Source organism: Nycticebus coucang, chromosome 8, assembly GCF_027406575.1.
Source record: "Nycticebus coucang isolate mNycCou1 chromosome 8, mNycCou1.pri, whole genome shotgun sequence".
Classification (NCBI taxonomy): domain Eukaryota; kingdom Metazoa; phylum Chordata; class Mammalia; order Primates; family Lorisidae; genus Nycticebus; species Nycticebus coucang.
In genome coordinates this window covers 71,084,949-71,106,625 of record NC_069787.1, presented here as the reverse complement: position 1 = coordinate 71,106,625, position 21,677 = coordinate 71,084,949, and the positions used below count along the sequence as shown (strand labels likewise).

At 39.0% G+C, this 21,677-nt stretch overlaps 1 protein-coding gene across 1 annotated transcript in view; it reads left to right on the top strand.

Annotated features, from left to right (window-relative positions):
* Positions 1–21,677, top strand: part of NEK10 (NIMA related kinase 10) — a 250,365-nt gene that overhangs the window by 87,566 nt on the left and 141,122 nt on the right. Inside the window, exon 23 of the mRNA XM_053600397.1 lies at positions 5,448–5,523. Coding sequence (XP_053456372.1) covers positions 5,448–5,523 — 76 coding nt within the window. The remainder of the gene's footprint in view (positions 1–5,447; positions 5,524–21,677) is intronic.

The window sequence follows — 21,677 nt, the reverse complement described above, 5'->3', positions numbered from 1 at the left end:
TGATTTACATCCAGGTTGTTTCAGGAAGAGTGAGAGCCTGGGTTCCTGATACATTTAAACCATTGCCACAGAAATCAAAAGAAAAGATCAGATACAAAAGCTGTGCAAGGAGTGAATTTAGGAGCGAAAGAGAAAAGACAGAGATTTCAAGCCCAGGAAATGGGGAAGATGAGATGCCATCTACTTTAATGGGATATCCCCAATAACTAAGCAATGAACCCAGTCTCCGGTGACAAGTGGCAGGTGCTTAGAGAGCTGGAGGTGAAGCCCCAGACGAAGGCTGGGATTTGATGACTAGGCTGTGTATTTGGGGTCGTTGACTCATGTGTGATGGGTAAAAGCTCATGAATAGCTGGGTTCCCTGTGAAAAGGGTTGGGAGCACCTTAAATCTGTATAGTTATTTCTAAGTACTTCTTATCTATTGTCATGTTGTTTTTGGACCAGCACCTTGCAAAAGATAAGTTTTATAGGCCATTTGAAAAACCAGAGAAGCTGAGTGATGTGTTCAATGTCACAGAGATAGTAAATAACAGAGCACGAATCCAGGGTTTCAACCAGACACTGCACAACTGTTCCATCTGATGGCTGAATGCTGTAGACCACAGTGTAAACACAATACAGTTTTTAACATTTTATGTATGATTATCAAAGGGGAGATTTTTTAACCTTAATTTTTTTCTTGATGTGCAGTATATGTTTTTGTTGCCATTTTTAATATCTTATAGCACATGAATGCTTTTATGACCACAGTTTCTGTAATAAAACAGTGTCTTTTACTCCAAATATGATCACAAATGACAGAAGAGTAGTAAAAACATTCCTGTTCCTACAAAAATCTTTCAAATGGCCAAACAATATTAGTTTTTGCTCTCTTTAAGAATGCTTCTCAACCATCTGTGTTTTTGCAGACATCTGTCCAAGTTTCTGGCATTATCTAAATTAATTGAAGTGAATAAAATAATTATAATACTTTTTAGTTTTTGCCTTTCAAAATCAATGACATTTTGATAAAAAGAAGGTGATTTTTATACAGCATTAGAAATAAACGTCCTAGTATTATTTTAGGTTGTAAATTGGTCAAAGTTTATGTGTACTAAAATTGTAATGAGCTCCCTAAAAATATTTAAGTATTAGATACAATTCCTTCTATGTAGTAACTGGTTAATTTTAACTAATTTTCTTTAATACATAATAGAGTCAAGGAAAGGTTGTGGCAAGTCATCTAGCCTGTGAATAGCTGTTAACAACATTTCTTATGACTTAGGCTTTTAATACAGGGTGGACATAAAGTTCGTGTGCAGTTTACTATGTTAAACTATTTAAAATTGCACCGTGTACTTTATGTCCACCTTGTATTTTCTATTTGTCAGTAGTACTGGGTTGAGAGGTTAGATAGATAGATACACATATAATTTAGCGTATATATATTTGTCTGTCCTTTACATGTATCAAATGATATAGATCCATCAATCTACACCGATTAGCAATACAAAGTCTTTGCTCTCATGGATCTTACATACTAATTAGAAATAATAGACCCTAAATAAACAAATACTAAATAAATAAAAATATAGAAAGCAATTTCAGATAATGAAAGATGTTAAGAATTAAATAAATGGCATAGAATAGTGTTGAAGGAAGGAACAGATTTTAGATAGTATATATTACAATGATCACTGAAAACCCAGGTCATATATGATCTTTTGGGGCCTGGAAAGAGTTTGGCCTTTATTCTTAGTATTTCTTAATCAGAGGGCTTTGTGGAATGTTTACCTTGTAGTTAGTGATATCTGCTTTAGGTTTTTACAAGTCCTTTTGGCTCTGGAATGGAGAATTATGTTTTAGGCGGAGAGATGGAAGCAGAGACTCTGTTTAAGAGGTACAGCTGAGTAGCCTCAGTGAGAGGTCATGGTGGTGTGGACAAAGGTAACAGCAGTTCAGGTAATTATCCACTGGTTGGATACAAATTCCCCTAAAACTTAGTGACTTAAAACAACAAGCATTTATTTTCTTGCAGTTTCTGAGAGTCGGGAATCCAGGAGCAGTTTAGCTGGGTGATTCTGACTCAGGGTCTCTCATAAGGAGGCAAACTGTCTGAAGCCTTGACCCGGGCTGGAAGGTTTGCTTCCCAGCTCTGGCTAGCTGCTGCAGTGAGTGCCTTATTTCCCTTCCACTTGTCCTCTCGTTCTCTGGAACTGCTCTTTTTCATGTAGCCTCTGCAGCAGAATAACCTGGACTGCTTTAAATAGTGGCTAGACTCTTGAGAGTCAGTGAGTAAGAGAGGGCACACCAAAAATGAATGTCATAGTCTCCTTATAACCTAACCTCAGTAGTAAAATAAATAGAAATAATTACCAATGTTTAATACCAATAATCATTAGGAAAATGTAAATGAAAACTGTATTGAGATATCAGTGCATGCCTCCTAGAATTGCTAATTAAACCCAAACTGACAACATCAAATGCTGATGGGGATGCAGAAACAATCAGAACTCTTTTTTTTTTTTTTTTTTTTTGTAAAGACAGAGTTTCATTTTATTGCCCTCGGTAGAGTGCCGTGGCGTCACACGGCTCACAGCAACCTCCAACTCCTGGGCTTAGGCGATTCTCCTGCCTCAGCCTCCCGAGCAGCTGGGACTACAGGCGCCCGTCACAACGCCCGGCTATTTTTTTGTTGCAGTTTGGCCGGGGCTGGGTTTGAACCCGCCACCCTCGGCATATGGGGCTGGCGCCTTACCAACTGAGCCACAGGCGCCGCTTATACGTTTCTAGTAAGAGAAAACACTGGAAAACATTTTGGCTTTGTGTTTTTTAAAAAATCAGATTATGTACTCAATTTTGATATGAAGACAATTAACGACAATTAAGGTCATAGCGGGGGAAGGAAAAGCAGAGAGAGGGAAGGAGAGAGGGGGGTGGGGCCTTGGTGTATGCCACACCTTCTGGGGGCAAGACATGATTACAAGAGGGACTTTACTAACAAATGCAATCAGTGTAACCTGGCTTATTGTACCCTCAATGAATCCCCAACAATAAAAAAAATAATAAAAAAGTAAAAATATCAGATTAAACACACTTGTAATGTGATCAAGCAATCTCACTCAAGGCATTTATCAAGTAGAAATTAATAATTACAGTCACACAATTACGTGTATGCAAATATTGTACTTGTTTGGAGCTTCAGTACAATGTTGAATAGGAACGGTGAGAGTGGTGGACATTCTTGTCTTATTTTTGAAGTTTAGGGGAAGACATTCAAGTCTTCAGCATTAGGTAGGATGTTAGCTATAAGGTTTTATCATGTTAAAGAACTGGGCGGCGCCTATGGCTCAGTGGGTAGGGCGCTGGCCCCATATACCGAGGGTGGGGGTTTGAACCCTGCCTGGGCACCTGCAACAAAAAATAGCCGGGTGTTGTGGCGGGCACCTGTAGTCTCAGCTATTCAGGAGGCTGAGGCAAGAGAATCGCCTAAGCCCAGGAATTGGAGGTTGCTGTGTGCTGTGACACCACGGCACTCTACCAAGGGCGACAAAGTGAGACTCTGTCTCTCTAAAAAAAAAAAGAACTACGTATCAATTCTTACTTTGCTGAAAGGAAAAAATGTTGAATTTTGTCAAATTTTTTTTGGTCCTTCTTTGAAATGATCATGTGATTTTCCTTCTTTTGTGTGTTAATCTTATGAACTACATTGATAGCTTTTAAAATGCTGAATCAGTCTTGTATTTGTGGCATAAACCCTACTTGGTTATTATTAATTATCCTTTTTATATATCACTGGATTTGAACTACCTATATTTTGTTGATAATTTTTGTGTCTGTGTTCATGGGAACATTACTCTTTAGTTGTTTTTCTTTTTTTATCTTATCATGTATTTGTCTAGCTTTAGTGTCAGAGTAACGTTGCTTTATGAAATGAGTTGAGAAATGTTCCGTCCTATTTAATGGTAGAGTTTGTGCAGAATCAGTATATATTTCTTAAATTTTCAGTTCATTGAATTGATCTAGGTCTGATTTTTCCTCATTGTTAGTACTGTTAATTTTGAGAAATATTTTGGGCTTTAGAATCAAGTAGCCCCAGATTAATGTCTAATTCTTAATTTTTCCCTATGAGACAGTAGGCAAGTTACTCATTCTCTCTGAGCTTGTTTCCTCATCTATAAAGTGGGTGGTTGTAAAGATTAAATAATAATACACATCATTTGTTCAGTGCTCTACTACATATATTTTTATGTATACATATGTAATGTATACATGGCAACTTTCATATACTGTTACCCTTATACTATTTATTTACTTCTATACAGGTACTATATTATTATAATTGTTATTTTACAGATTAGAAAGCTATTGCAAAGGGAAATTAAGCTCCCCAGGGTTCCTAGGTTACATATAATGAAGCCAGGATTTGAATTGAGGCCTTCTAGTTACAGAGTTCCTGGCTGTTAAGCCCTCACTATGCTAACAATCATACCTATCTTTCTGAGTTGCTATGTGTATTAAATGAGGCAATTCATGGAAGAAGCTAAATTTGTGTTTATCTAGGCTGCTGGTTAGTAAATGTGTGCTATTATTAATAATGTGAATTTTTATTATTTTCAAGTGAAACTGCCTTGGAATATGTTCAACCCAAAAGGCATTTTAATAGTATATATAAATAATCAAATACTCCATTGAAGTTCATTACAATAAAATTTCATAACCATTTTCTGCTTTACGCCAGACCTTATTAGGAAAAGCAGCTTGAATTCTCACCCAGTTTAAGCCTGTCTTTTTGTGAAATTCTGGTAATTAAATTCCTTGAAAGGTGGTGAATCTGTGTGAAGAGGATAGGAAGAATGTCTGTGTTCACCACTTTGACCTAAGTTGTTGAGTGATTTACCAAAAAAGGAGTTTTGATAAATACAAGCTTGTGCTAACATTAAGTATAGATATTTGGTGTTCTATGATAAAGATCAGAATCCTTTGTTGCTGTATAAATATTTTGAGATGATTCTGAATATCATATTTACTGTGACTTGGTACAAATAGAGGCCAGTTACTTTCAGGTTCAGGCCTTGACCGTGGTTGCCTTACTGTTCATGGTTTACCTTACTTTTCTTTTGATTCAATGAGGTGATGACTGCCATATGCCAATATATTAGATTCATTCTAAGTTGAAAGTTACAAGGTTAACTCAAAAAGTGGAAGCACAAGTTCATTAAGTACTGTGTCCTATGTTTCAGCAAGCAAGATATAGGTTTTAAAAAAATGATGTCTCACTATGTCAAACTATGTATATATGCCCTTAATTAAGGCTGGAGTGATGGGGATGATTGGCACGTGGAGCACCTTGACAGAGGGTAAAACAAGGAGTCTTCCGTTATGACGTGTAGAATACCAATAGCTGAGGAACAATGCTAATTGTGAGAAAACATAATAACATATTGCTTTGTTTTGTGAATTGTAGCTGACTTTGGCCTGGCAAAGCAAAAACAAGAAAACAGTAAACTCACATCTGTTGTTGGAACAATCCTGTATTCTTGGTAAGGACAATTATTTTAAGGCTCTCTAATATCATACTTAACTGGTTTGGGCTTTCATTTTTATTCTTGGGTTGCAAAGGAAAAGATTATTTAATAAGTTTTTTTTTTTTTCAATTTCCTGGGTAATACACACGAATAGAATTGTGGATTATGATGTGTGTTTAAAACAACCATTACAAAAAATAATTTTTTGCTAAGGTAGCTCTGCCCCTAATGGGAACTACTTTTTATAAATTATGAATTGAAAAAATTCTTAGTGTATAACAGATGTTCAGTAATATTTGAATGGATCTGAGAATGAACTAGCGAAAGAGCTTCTCAGCATGATGTTTGGAATGTTTCGTTATACCTATTTATATGTATATATGATGTTTTTCCTATTTCCTACAAACATTTAAGGGAAACGATTTTGGTGTCCTGTTACTATCTTAGTACCTGCCCAGTAATAGACATTGAATAAGTTTTATTGCATGAGTAAATAAATACTGACATGAGAACTTAGACACATGTTTACAAAGTGAGTTGCTTCTTGGGTAAACAAATGTTTATATTTTGATAAATTGAGACACTTATAACTTCTTTACCATACTTGGAAGTTTCCTTTGTAAGCTATTAATTATTGTGAAATGAGACTCTTCTTTTGCAAATCACACATCATTTGTCTGAATTTGTTGAAATTAGCAACAGATATGTCAGCAGCAAACATATCTACTGACTAGATATGATAGTCAGTAGAAAAGCAGACTTCAGGGAAATATTCTGAAAAATGATTCATCAGGTCAAGCAATCAAGACACTTTCAATTGCTTTTTAAATCCAGCCTACAGTTGCAAAATTGAGTCCTAGAAATAAAATTAAACATAAAATCTCCTTAAGGGAGGGTGGAAATTGTCTGCAAAATAACAGGTCCGTTTTACAAAGTCTTTTCATATCAGAGTGTTCAGAGTACTGTTTTTAGAGGTTGACTTAACTTTATTGGAAATTTCTTACATAGCTATTCTTAAAATTAGTTTCATGAGAAGTTGTAAAGAGATTGGTGGCCAGGGTAATATGTAGCTTGAAAATTGCAAGTTGATCTTTACACTTAATGTTTTAACAATAAAGTTGACCCAGCCATTACTCACTCCTAGAATAGTTTTCTTTTGTTTCACTTTGTACTTTTCTAATAAATAATATAAATATGTTCATAAAAGTTTTGCATAATCATGTTTGTGATTAGATTTGGTTGTCAGCAAAATTACAAATCAAAGAAAATACAAACTTAAATTTAGGTTGGTCATACTTAGTAAAATCACATTTTTATTCTTAAGACTGTGAATTAAGTTTAGAATTCTTCATGTGATAGTGTCAGCTTTGTGTGTGTGCGTGACAGATGGAGGGAACCTATAGCATATGTAGGAAGAAATCCCAAACATGGTAACCTTTTTGCTTTATTAGTCCAAAAACAGAATCATATTTTTCTTTAATTTTTAAATTAACTGAAGAATTTATAAAGCTGAGTCTACTAATACAGGCAATCCTTGACTTACAAACATCCAATTTATATACAACTGACAGGGATGGAAGTTATTGTAAGTAATCCTTGAGTTATAAACATCAACTGAGGTACAACTCACACTTGTAAATGGAGGGAATTATAGGTAATAGGTGGTAAATGTACGTGTTCTAACTTATGTACAAATTCAACTTAAGGACAAACCTACAGAACCTATCTTGTTCACAACCTGGGGATCGCCTATATAGATAAGATGTCATTGCATGTAGGTACAACATGATTATTTTAATAACAGGTATAGTATCTTTTATTACCATTTATCTTTCTGTCAAACCCTTTGTTCTTTTGAATTGATTAACATTTTTTCTTTCGACCCCCTTTTCTCATCTCTCCTCTCCCCCAGTTGCTAGAAATGCCCCTTGTGTGATGGTTTTACTATGAAATTGAGCTTACAAGCCATCTGTCTTCTTTTTCGATGTCATCAACTGAGTATGGAGCTAAAAGGACTCAATCCTAAATTTGTATTGTTACTTTCTTAGTTTGGGATTCTCAAAAAGCAGACACTGAGTGCATGTTTATTTGGGAGCTGATCTTAGGAAATACTGGGAGAAGAGTAAGGAAGTGGGACAGGGAAGAGAAAGCAGCCCACGTTCATAATCTGGCTCATAGAACCTTACCTGGGATACAGTGTAGATATTTTAGAGTGACTCTAAATGCTGGATGAGAGGTTAGAGCATATTTTTTTCAATGACATTTGGGAGCCCTTAGCACTTGACTGAGGACTGCTCTGTGGGGGGTGATGCCCGGTGCTTCTGGCCTGCTTGGGCTTGGGCTGGGAAAAGGCCCTCGGACAGAGAGTAGCAGGGCATTGCTTGAATATGTGCCATAGACATGCAGGGAACTTGAGTAGAACTGGCCAGAGACCTGTCATTCTATAACGTTCTGTAATTCTATAACTTTTCTGTGGTCATTTGGCGCTTCTCTGAGCCTGCAAGTGTGGATCCGAGGTGCCTTCCCTCCAGGGTTCCCAGGGTTTGATGTCCTCATGTCATTTTGCCCTTTCCTTTGTTTTCACATCCTCAGAAATTAATTTATTTAATGGAAGAAAGTTCTTTTTCTTAACTCCTATAGGAAATGCCTCAGAGCATTTTTTACTCTGTATGCAGCTGCTAGATAAATGGTTTATGGGCACATTGCTGGACTAATTGTGCTAAAACAGAAGGTCAGTAAAAGCTTTTTTTTCTTCATCTGATGTGATTCATTATTAGGCAAGTTTTTGTTATCTTTCTCAAGGAACATCATCTCAAAATATGGTACTTGTTTCTATGTTTTATCTCTGTGTCTAACTCCACCCCCAGAGAACAGCACCGCGCCCTATCTTCAAATGCGTTTTCCAGAGAACAGACTGCACAGCGTCCCCTACTACACTGCAGAGTATAGAGTTTGAGGCTCTCGGCAACATTTAGGCCAGTTTTTTTATGGAACACATATGGAACTTAATAATTATGATATAATAAAAGTGGAAAATGTCAACTAGCCCTGGAATGGGAATTATTTGAGCTTCTCTTGCTCAATATGATCCCATTCGTATTATAACACTAGATAATTAGGAGAGAAGCTGGTGAAATTTTTATTAGATGGATAAAGATAAACCTGTAGTAAACATGGACAAGTGGAGACTAAATGAAGCGTGCCCACCAATTGTTCATAAGAAAATTCTGAACGTTTTAAGTGGTTTATAACACTTTGGTGACTTCCAGTTGCTCATGCAAAGACTAAGTCCTCAGTATGGCTACAAGTGTACCCTGGCCTCTCCAGCTTCACCTCCAGCCAGACTTTAGCAATTCCTAGCTGTTCCATCTGGGCTCTCTCTAGACACAGGACTGTTGTCCATGCTGTTCCCTTTACCTGGAATACTTTTCCCCCTTGTCATCTGGTTAATTCTTAGTTATCCTTCAGCTACCAGATGAAATGTATCCTACAAGATATTATTTCTTCTGTTCTACACATTTCATGTACTTTTCCTCATGCAGTTGAATTTTCATGGTTATTTTATTTATTTTTTTTGAGACAAAGCCTCAAGCTGTTGCCCTGGGTAGAATGCTGTGGTGTCACAGCTCACAGCAACCTCGAACTGCTGGGTTTAAGCGACTCTCTTGCCTCAGCCTCCCAAGTAGCTGGGACTACAGGCATTTGCCACAACGCCTGGTTGTTTTTTGGTTGTAGTTGTCATTGTTGTTTGGCAGGCCCAGGTTGGATTCGAACCCGCCAGCTACAGGGTATGTGGCTGGCGCCCTAGCTGCTGAGCTATAGGCACTGAGCCTTTTCATGTATTTTGTAATAAGCAATGATGATTTTGTTCACCACTGTCCCCAGCACTGAATCCAAAGGCTGGTGCTCTCTAAACTGACGAAAAATACTTGCAACACGAATAATCCAATGCTTGCATAATTATGAACAATACCCCAAATAATACAGTACTATAAAGAAAATTGTTTCTTTTGTATTGTAACAAATTTATCATTCTTTATCAGTGTCCCTCTTGCTATTCCTTCAGATCTTCAAAATGCTCCTCCCTGGAATGTTCTTTCTCCAGATAGCTGCAGAGTTTACTTCTTTCCTTCATTTTGGTCTTTGTTTAAATGTCACTTTGTGCAGAGGATTTCCCGGATCACCTGCCCAAAATAGCAACCTCCCTTCATCCCTGTATCCTGTGTTTATTTTTTCACTGCCCTTCCTCTACCCGACCTTAAATTGTACTTGAAATGGCTTATCCTGTGTCTGCCCACTGCAGCACAAGCTCCGTGAGTGCAGGGATGTCTCCTTTGTTCACCACTTTTTCCCCAGGGCCGAGAAGACTGCCAGAATATTAATAAATATTTTCGATAATTAAAGTAAAGATAAGTCTTTCTGAATTTTAATATGATTAAAAATTAGTGTGCATTTTTACTGGGCTCTAAAATGCTAACATATCCTCGAACTTTTGTTATTTTTACCCCAATGAAGCCTGAAGTGAATGCTTTTAGTTTTAGAGAGCAAGTACCTTGATGGCAGGATTTGCTTTATTTTATTTTTTCCACTTATTTATTTTATTATTCCATCTTCCACTGTTACTAGAACAGTGAATAATGAGATCAAGTAGGATGGTTTTGTTTTGTTTTAGTTTTTCGTATTTATTTTTTATTTTAGATTTATATAAGGGTACATACTATTAGGTTACGTTGTTGGCATTTGTTAGGTGAAGTCCAAGTTGTAGTTGAACCCTTCACCCAGCAGGGGTGCCACATGTCCCTACATTGCTCCCAACAGGCAAGAGCTTACCACACCCTTTCTCCTTGCCTCTCCCCCCTTTCTTGAATTTAAATGTGTCTTTCTCTTGTGTGAGCATGTGGTTATTCATCTACTAGTTTTGTATTAATATTGAGTATACTGAATGCTTGCTTTTCCATTCTTGTGAAACTTAGGAGGATGTTCTCCAGATCCTTTCACGTAAATACAAAAGATACAAAGTCTTCATCTTTCTTTATGGCTGAATAATATTCCATAGTATCCATTTTATTTATTCATTCATAGGTTGATGGACGCTTGGGTTGTTTCTACATTTTTGCAATTGTGAATTGAGCTGATATAAACATTAAAGTACAAATATCCTTATGGTAAAATGATTTTTTTTTTCTTCTGGGTAGATTTTTAGTAATGGGATTGCAGGATGGAATGGAAGGTCTGTATAAACCTCTCTGAGGATTCTCCATACTTCTTTTCAAATACAGGGTTGTTTTTCCAATGCCACCAACAGTGTACAAGTGTTTCCTTCTCTCTGCATCCACACCAACATCTGCAGCTTTGGGACTTTGTGTTGTGGGTTATATGTCAAGGTGGTTTTAATTTGTGTTTCTCTGATGATTAGGGACGAGCATTTTTTCATGTGTTTGTGGCCATTGGTCTGTCTTGGGAGAAGATTCTGTTCATGTCTCTTGCCCAATGATAATGGAGTTGTTTGCTCTTTTCTTGTTGATTAGTTTGAGTTCTCTGTAGATTCTGATTGTTATGCCTTTGTCAGATCCTTCTCCCATTCTGAAGGTTGTCTGTTTGCTTTAGTTGTTGTGTCTTTACCTGTGCAAAAACCTTTTAGCTTGGTCAGGTCCCATTTTTTTACTGAGTGTTGCTGCAATTGCCAGTGGGGTCTTCTTCTTAAAATCTGTCCCCAGACCTATATTGTAAAGAGTTTCCCCGGCACTTTCTTCTAGAGTTTTTATCGTTTCATGTCTTAGATTTAAATCTTTTGTCCAGCATGAGTCAATTTTTGTAAGTGGTGAGAGGTGCAAATTCAGTTTCAGTCTTTTACATGTGTCTAATCAGTTTTTCCTGCACCATTTATTAAATAAGGATTATTTTCCCTTATTTTCTCCAGTGTATGCTTTTGTTGGTTTATCAAAGATCAGATGGCAATATGAGGCTGGTGTCATATCTAATTTTTCTGTTTTGTTCCATAGATCTGCCTCACTGTTTTTATGCTTTCCTTGTCTTTATAGATAAAAATATATCCAAGGGACACAGAAAGAGTACCCAGTCCCATTTGAAGTTTTATAGAGTCATTTTTAGGCAACATCAGGGTTAAATTTTTATTTTTATTTATTTATTTATTTATTTTTTAAGAGACAGAATCTCACTTTGTTGCCCCTGGTAGAGTGCCATGGCATCACAGCTCACAGCCACCTTTAGCTCTTGGGCTTGGGCGATTCTCTTGCCTCAGCCTCTGGAGTAAGTGGGACCACAGGCATCCACCACAACACCTAGCTATTTTTTGTTGCAGTTTGGCCGGGGCTGGGTTTGAACCTGCCACCCTCAGTATATGGGGCCGGCGCCCTACTCACTGAGCCACAGGTGCCGCCCAGGGTTAAATTTTTAAACCAAGGGTCATTATAAGGGAGTTGATCTTGTCCTTCTGGGAGCCGATAGGCTTTTAATTTCTCAAAGCTTTGAGAATACATCTTTTGCTAGCATACTATGACACAAATAGGGGCCCCATGATCTTAGCCAGGGGGTTAAAACATTTTTTAATAAGATAATCTAAAAAGGATGGTGTAGAAAAGACAGCATAGTTGAGTTTTTATAATGAGTGGTTAATCCAGAGAGACCAATTGCTCAGTAGAAAGTACATTTGTGAGAGTATGGGTTTCCATTGTCACTTTCTATATAACATCTGATGAAGGGCTGGGTAAAAAAGAAACATGGGACTTCTAAGTATGGAGTTATTAATTTTACTCTGTAGGTGACTAGAGAGATAATCCTTGTAAGTTCAACATACAGGAGAGTAATTAATGAAATTGTATACAGGGACAACTGTACGTCAGAATGGTCTTCTACTGCCCAAGGTTTGAGATGACAAACCAGCAGCAAGACAAGTTAGCAGAGGATGTTATAGCTTTAGAACTTCTGACTAAAGAGTTGCCTTGCTAGGTAAACAGAAATCCCCAAAAAGCAAATGAAGTGCACAGGGTATAGAATTTCATGTTACCTATCTTTTTTTGTGGAAATTTAGGTCCTCTAAAGGGTTCACAAGCCCATTCGTCCTTCAGTTTCTCAGAGGGTGATGAATCCTGAAGACATGAGGTTTCTTATAGGGGTGCCTCTTTCACCTGAGTGTGATGAGTCCAGGGCTTCATTCCTGTGAGAATCCACTGAATGTGTTGTCAGGAGCACCTCAAACAGACTGATCCACTGTGGCTGAAATTGATCTTCAGGATGCTGATTTTTCCAGGTTTTTAGTAACACCTTGTCTTCTGGCTTTATGCAATGAATGGGCATGTTGGAAATGGGACCCTGTTAGAAACAAACTTAGAAATCCTAATTAGCACATTTTTGAACTGTTTTACATATGAATAAGCCTCCATCTCTGGGGGCAGATAATCATTTGATGGGTGTTGATTGATAGTTCTTAGGATGGTCTTCTATGTAAAATTTGAAAGAGGCTAAGTGCTAACTTACTTCTGGAGGCCACCTGAATTCTTAACAGGGCAAGGAATAATACTTTGTCCCAAGTTAAACTGATTTCTTGACAAATTTTGGAAAGCGTCCTTTTTAAGGTTCTGTTCATCTGTTGCTCAGTTTTTCCCAAAGACTAGGGTATCCATGATTAATGTAGTTTTCAATCAAGATCTAAAATCCTTGAAATTTCTTGGGTGATTTTGGCAACAAAGCCTACTCTGTTGCTGAAATTCCAAACCTAGGAATAATTTCTTTTAAAAGGGTCTTAGTGACTTTTGATGCCTGTTCAGTCCTGGTGGGGTAAGCGTCAACTGAAAAAGTGTCAGCCAAGACTAGCAGGTAACGAAAGGACTCCCAGCATCATGGTGACGTCTACCTGTCAGTGTTCTGCTGAGAAACTCTCTCTCCACTGTGTTTCTTCCTTTGGGAATTGTTGTAAGTCTCTGGGAGGCTTTCTTTGGATTATTATTTAAGCATATAAGGCAGCTTTGTTTTACTGTTTGAATAGTTCTCTGTAAGTTGGGCCCACCCATCTGAGGCTGCATCTGCTGTAAGGTGGCTTCTCATCCAAAATGGGTACTTTGATGAATCTGTTCAAATCCTGGTCTGACCAGAGTTTCGGGAAGGAGGATCTTCCCTTCCAGGTTTGTGAGCCACTTTTGATTATTATGCTTTGGAAACTCCCATTCTTTAGCTCCTTCCAGATCCTTTTCAGAATATTGGAGATCGTGTTTATCTAATTGAAGAGAGAGAATTAAAGTCAACTGGGAATGTATTTGTTGGGCAGCCCATTTTGCTACTAGATCTGCCAAAGTTTTTGTTTTTTTAATATTAGTGTCTGTTTTCTGATGTCCCTGGCAGTGTATAACGGCTACTTTCTTAGGCAGTAAAACTGCATTTACTAGTTCAAGAATCTGAGGCCCATATTTAATTTTTTTATTTCCAGAAGTAAGATATTCTTGCTCTTTCTAAATAATTCTGTGAGCATGTACCATTATAAAGGCATATTTAGAATCTGCATAAATTTTGATATGTTTATCTTTTCCATGACATGGGGCAATCACTCTTGTCTTTTGGGCAGGGTAGGGCTTGGGCCTCAATTACCTGTTGGTTGGCAACCATAGCATATGCAGCTTTAAGACGTCCATTCTCCATGAAGCTTCTCCCATCTGTGAAGAATTCCTGATCCAGGTTTGACAAGGACAGCTAGAATACAGTTGGTCAATGATTTGAATATAATCATGAATTGGGGAGTGAGAGTCTATAGGCATCAAGGTGGCAGGATTCAAAGTAGATACTACTTTTAATGTTATATAAGGATTATCTAACAGATTAGCCTGATGTTGGGGTCCCGTTCCAAGAGCAGTGTCTGCTGAGACCTGTGTGGAAACTGGTGGTGATCAACTGAAGAAATATAGAGTTAGAAGCGACGATAAAGAAAGACAAGAGACATAGAATTAAAAGTGGGAGCTCAGGGGTCCATTGCCTGTTCTGGGATTCCGGCAATGGCCCAGAGTGTTTGCTCCACTCTGATTTTATTGAAGTCTATTTACCCAAAGGGTAAGATGAGGGAGGGAACAAAGGCATCAGCAGTTTTTCAGATTGATGAAATCAGCTTCTATTGTTATTATTATTAACCTTAAGGGCAGCCTTCAGTAATCTGAAATCTGAGCCTTGTATCAGGAGAGCCTCCTGCTTGAGGTCACACACACAGATTTCTAGGGAGGCTTTAAGCTCCCCTAGTTCTCTGTGGAGTAAAATGCCATGAGCATTAATCTCCCTCTGAGGGATTGGTGGGAGAGAGGCATTTTCCTCCCATCAACACCACAGAGGATTTTCCTCTTCTGCCCATATCTCAGAGCTGGAGCTACTCCCTTGGTCTCTGCCCCAGGCAAATGCAAATCTCCACAATGGGTATCTGCTTTTGCCTGCTTAATGGGCAGGAAATGCCCTAGAAGAGGTATCTTTTCTTAGGACTTGTCATAGCCTCTTCTATGACCATTATTTTCCTCAGAGTGCTCACAGACCCAGCAGGGTGTTTGTAAGCTGTATCCCCAACAGGCTAGAATTTCAGAAAAGGCAAGAAGCTTGCTAGCAATGGCTAGTTTAAATGTAAACTAGCTGACTTTTCTTTGTTCTGACTCACTCAGCTTACTTTTTAGTTTTCCTCCTTTTCTGGGAGTGCTTTCCTTTGCCAAGAATGGGGTCTTCGGTCCTCATTCTCCCAGCAGCCTGATATTTGCCCAACCAGCCAGCTGTCAACCAATAGCCTCCTTGTATTATAGTAGGGGTAGCACATAACGTGCTGTATGAACATCACTGATTGTCTAAGCATAAATTTTTCAGTTTCTTGTAAAATGTCACAAGTAGTGGCAACTGCTCTTAAACAAGTGGGCCACCTTTTTGTTACTACATCTAATTATTTAAAGAAATAGGCCACAGGTCACTTATGAGTCCCTAAGGTTTAGATTAATACCCCCAGTCTTATTCCTTGGATGAACAAATCAAAAGGCTTGTGTGGGTTGGGGAGGCCCCGTGTGTGGCAGTCTTCAGTTTTTCTTTAATAGTTAGAAAAATCTTTTGGCATTCTTCTATCCAAGTAAGGTGTTCTTTTTCTTCTCCCTTTGGGCTTCATAGAGAGGCCTGGCTATTAGGCCAACGCTAGGAATCCAAATCTGACAAAATCCTTCCATACCCAGGAATCCTTACGGCTGCTTACAAATTGAGGGGACTGTTAACTCCCTCTAGTCTAGGAGGAGGTTTTGAGTCCTCTGAGACAATTCACATCCCAAGCATTTCACAGTGGGCAGTAAGATCTGGGCCTTTTTCCAGGATGCTTTATATCTGTTGTCAGCTAAGAAATTTAATACAATTACAGCATGTTGTCTGCATTCAGCTTCAGTCTGTGATTAGAATATCATCTATATATTGCAAAATTACTCCTTTTTCTAAAATTATTTTTCTTAAATTTCTAGCCAGAATTTCTCCAAAGATGATTGGAGAGGTTTTAAATCCTTAAGGGAGGACAGTCCAGCGTTACTGGCATTTGGTTTTAGTTTTTAAATTCTCCTATTTAAAGGCAAAGAGTTCTTGGGATTTAGGAGCAAGGGGAGTGCAAAAGAAGGCATCTTTTAAGTCTATTACTGAAAACCAAGCAAAATTGCCCGAGTAGTGAGAAGAGTGTAAGGTTAGGTACCACAGGATGAATGTCTTCTACTATTTGGTTTGTGGCTCTCAGATCCTGAACAAACCAATATTTCTGAGTTTCAGGATTTTTAACTGGTAAAATGGAAGTGTTATAAGGAGAGTGGCATGGCCTAAGGAGATGTCCATATTCTAAAAAGACCACAACTAGGGGTCGAAGACCCTCTCTGCCTGGAAGCTTTAGTGGGTATTACCTGAGGTGTGGGGAGGGAGGGACAGAAATTCCTGGTTTTACACTGATGTGAGCAAGGTCCACATGTGCCTTTCCAGGTTGTTGGGTAGCTCAGACCAGGGATGACTTAATTGAGGACTTTAGCAGGAAGCTCTTAAAGGACAGCCAAGGGGGTGAGCAAAGTGGCATGCTCTTGGGGGAACTGCGGTAATGCAATTGTTTATTCTGAAAGGTCACTTGAGCCTGTAATTTAGAGAGAAGATCTGAACTCAGCAATGGGAGAGGGCATCCAGGCATGTGCAGAAAGCTGTGTGTGAGGAAATAATTTCCAATAGCACAGTCCAGTGGCTGAAGGAGATATTTTTGGGAGGGTTCCCCAGATACCCCTGTTACCAGCCTTGAGTCTTTAGTAAACTTAGACAATTTAAGGTTTAAAACTGAGTATCTTGTACTGGAATCGATCAGGAAATCAATCAAATTCTTTCTCTAACTTTTATGGTTACCTGGGCTCCTGGTGGGAGATATTAATCAGTGACAATGATTCCCATTGGTTCTGAGGAGCCCTGGGGTCCATCAATCCATATCTTCTGCATTTAGTCCCATCAACTGCACATTAGGTTCCCCTTCACTCCTTTCTTGTAACAGGACAATCCTTCCTCCAAGGACCCTTTTCCTTGAAGTAGGCACATTAGTCCCCTTTTAAGGGAATTTTCCCACTTAACCTTTTTCCTTTTGGGGGCAGTGGTTCCCGTTGAGAGGACCCTCTAGAGTTTTCTGTCGTAACTGCTGCCAACAGTTTTGTCTGTAGCTTCATTTCTTATCTTTTTTTTTCTTTCTGTTGTTTTTAGTTTGTTCACAGTTTATAAAGACCTTATAAGCTACATTAAGCAAATGAGATATAGGCAAGTTGAGAACCACCTCTAACTTTGGTAACTTTTGCTGGATATTGGCATACTCTGGCTAACAAAGGTCATGTTAATTAACCTCAAATTATCAGGGCTTTCTGGACCTACATCAGCATGTTTTCTGATGTACCTCCATAATCCTTTTAGGAAGACTGATGGATTTTCATTTATTTCCTATCTTATTTCCTGAACTTTTTTCAGACTATTAATTTTGGGAGCCCCTTTCCTAAGTCCAGCCAGGATACAGTTTCTAAAATGTTGAATCTTACTTTCGTCTCCATTATTAGTGTCCCAACTGAGGTCTTGTGTAGGAATGGCTAAATCACCTCCAGTTTTCACCTTTTTATTTGGGTCTTCCATATCCAAGTGGCCAGTCTCTTCTCAGGCCCTCTCCAAGACAATGTGGTGCTCCATGGAGGTAACAGTACATTTAACAAGTTCTAGACATCTGCCCCTGTGGAGTGGTGTGTAATGAAAATAGATTTAAATAGATCAGTTGTACACTTTGGGCCATCCCTGCAGGTAGGATTATTCTTTTGACAGTGGTATAAATCAGAAGTGGAAAATGGGTTACAAACCCACATTAATCCAGCTGATTGTCAATTCTCATTTATTCTTCCTAGTGGGACTTGTCTCAAAGGAAATTACCCTGCTGGGAAGAGGGAAGGACCCCTACCAAATTATGTACCCTGTCGGGTGTGTGAAGGAAAGACCATGTCCTCATGCTTGGCTATCCCCCGAGATGGAAGAAAATGACAGATAAATAGTTGGAAGAATCAGTGGGGGCAAAGAGAGGGGTTCAGAGTCATAAAGGGGAGAGTTGGGAAAACAATCTCCAGAAGTCAGCCGCAGCTGCTCCTGGAGGCGGTTCAATGGCAGCTGAGTCAGAGCCGACCTCTGAGCCTGGCAGGCACTGCCACAGATTGAGCTGTCACCGTGGCTGCCCAGAGGTCTTCTTTATCGTGGACATTTCCTTCCAAAGGCAAGATGGGGTTCTTAGGATTAGCTGTTGTTCCCCAATCCTAAAGGCTTGTATCTTCTGCACCTCAACCTTACATTTAGCGTGATCTGGCTTGTTTTGATACAAAATTATAAAAGACTGTGAATAAGGGATTTTATCCCATTTTCCAACACAGTGACAAAACAAATCCAATTAGAGAATAGTATTATGGCTCAATAATCCATTAAGGGGCCATAGTTCTCCAGACCCAGAAGAGTACTTATTATACAAATATACCATTTTTTTTCTTCATAGCCTCATAGTGTATTTAGATGCATTTTGAAGAATGCAACCCAAAGGGCTATATTCAGGAATTGAATTCTTATTTCTCATAGTTATACACAAACACTAACACACCAAATGGACTGCATCTCCAACAAATAAGCCTGAAGAGTACCAAATGTAAATAGACAGATATTGTGCTCTCCCAAGTGCTTGAAGGTTCCACCCCAAACAGGATTTCTTCTGAAACTCCCCAGGTGGAGAGGTGAGCTCATAGGTCCCACTCTCGAAAATGGCTGAGGCCTTCAGCCCAAATAGTTTTCCCCTTAAAGCTTCTGAAGTGGAGAGAGGATCCCATAAGCCCTGCTGTCCCAAATAGTTGAGACCATCAGCCCAAATGGGAATTCCAGAGAAATTCTCCTAATGGAGAGAGGAGCCTGGAGGTCCCACTCCCCCTGACAGCTGAGGCTCTCAACCCGAACGGGAATCTCAGAGAAATCCTATGGAAAGAGGAGTTTCTCCACTGTGTGGTTCCTTCAAATTGCACTCACCTGTCTGGATGCAAATGCTGAAATCAAAGGTCAAAGATCCATTCTTCTCTGAGAATCAGGGGATGTGTTTGGAGCTGGTGACAGTGAGACTGGTGGGAGAAACCAAAACCAACTTCTGGCAAAAACTCAGCTGGGCAGCTGCTAGGTAGGCTTTAAAGTCTCCCCCAGTTCCAGGGCCATGAAGCCATGAGCAACAGATTCCAGACGAGCCCCTAAACTGTGAATGAATCCACAAAGGGGGTTCAGTGTTGCTCACCATTAAGAAACCCAATTACTGAGACAATGAGGATTGTCAAGAAAGGGTATATTTTAGAAGACCTCCCTCTGGGAGGGAGAGACACAGACCACCTCAAAAACCCAACTAACAGGGTCAGGGGTTTTTTATTGAAGGTGAAAATGAGTAACATATAAGGGGAGTGAACAATTACATGTTTGGTGCGGAGAGTGGGGCATGCAAATGCAGTGAGAAATGAAGCTAGTATATATACATCCCATGAACAGAAAGTGGTAAATAAGTCCCTACCAGGGTGGGAATTTTAGCATTGTAATGAGCTAGGGGTTAATATTGTTCATTCATTTAGCCCTGTGCTCAGGCTCAGTGGGTCCTCGGGTGCAATCTGTGGTGGCGTATCACTTGTCTTTCTCCAGACAAATGAGTTGTGTAAGATGTTGTAGTTATCTCAGGGATGTAAGGAGATTCTGCTGTCCCTGGGGAAAACTCAAAAGGGAATACATCAGTGCAACAGTAAGTTACAAAGTTCTGGTCAGTGATTCTTATTGCGAGATCTCTGTCTTTCCTTGGTTGTTTTAAGACGTCAGCTGCTAGGCTACTGGTGGTGAGATAGCACTCACTGTTACAGTTCTGTCAATTAAAGGGCACTTAGTTTCATAGTAGGGCTGTGTACATTGGGTATTTTTTCTTCCATTCTTGGGATACTTTACTAAGAAGAATATGTTCCAGCTCCATCCATGTAAACATGAAAGAGGGACTCTCACATGAAAGCTATAACCCAGCTACAACTTAACAATAGGGGGAAGTGGGAAGGGGGGGGTAGAGGGAGGGGAATCGGTGGGATCACACCTGTGGTGCATATTACAGGGGTATTTGTGAAACTTGGTAAATGTAGAATGTAAATGTTTTGGCACAGTAACTGAGATAACGCCGGAAAGGCTATGTTAACCACTGTGATAAAAATGTGTCAAATGGTATATGAAGTGAGTGTGTGATGCCCCATAATCATATCATTGTATACAGTTATGATTTAATAAAAAAATTAAAAAAAAAAAAATAAAGGGCACTTAGCAGCCTGTTTCAGTCATAAGGTGAAAACTGAAAATTCCTTTGAAATACAAGGGAACTAAAATACTGTTGAAGACCATTAATTTTTGTTTATAAAGCTGATTACAATACTATAAAAATGTGTTCTTTGGTGTTTGATAGACAACAAGGTCCATTATTAACATCTGTAGAGCTGCCAGGAAGGTAACTCTCATGATGTTCCCACATGATCACCATCTGATTTGTCATCAAAAACCTCAGGGCCACAAGTCAGTGGGTAGAAATATTCAAAGTTGCAGAGAAAAAAAACCCCTGTCAAACAACAATTTTATATCTAATGAACTATTTCAAAAATGAGAGAGAACTTAAGACATTGACAGATTACCAAAAGCTGAGTAGTACAAGACGTGCCTGCAGTGATGGGAGTCCTGGTTCAAAAGAAAGGGCACTAGGGATGGTGCCTGTGGCTCAGTGAGTAGGGCGCTGGCCCCATATACCGAGGGTGGCGGGTTCAAACCCAGCCCCGGCCAAATTGCAAAAACAACAAAATAGCCAGGCATTGTGGCAGGCACCTGTAGTCCCAGCTACTTGGGAGGCTGAGGCAAGAGAATCGCCTAAGCCCAAGAGCTGGAGGTTGCTGTGAACTGTGATGCCATGGCACTCTATTGAGGGCAGCAAAGTGAAACTCTGTCTCTAAAAAAAGAAAGAAAGAACAAAAAAAAAGAAAGGGCACTAGAAAGGAACTCAAAGCTTCAGGAAGAAATAAAGATCTCTGGTAATGGTAAATATATGAACAATTATAAAACGCAGTATGCTTTTTGTTTTTTACATGATTTAAGAGACAATATATTAAAAAAATGTTTTCAGTTGATGTGTGAGGACACATAATACACAGATATGTAATCTGGTGACACCAATAGTTTAAAGAGCAATTAGGCAAGAGAAAGAAGTAAAAGGCACTCAAGTTGGAAAGGAAGATGTAAAGTTATTGGTTTGCAAATGACGTCATCTCTCATGTAGAAAAACACTTATGATCCCTCAAGACGACTAAGAACTAAAGCAAATTTAGCAAAGTATCAGGCGCATGGAATCTCAAGGGGCCCCAACTAAACAGAACAATATGAAAAATAACAAATTTGGGAGTCTTATGCTTCATGTTTTCAAAACCTATTACAAGCACCAGTAATCAAAACGGTAAATACTGTTTACAAAAGGTAAATTATTGCTCTTATATGAGGCACCCAGAGTAAGCAAATTCATGGGGACAGGAAGCAGAAGGGTGGTTGCCAGGGGCAATGAGATTTAGGGAGTTATTATTTATTGGGTACAAAGTGTCAGT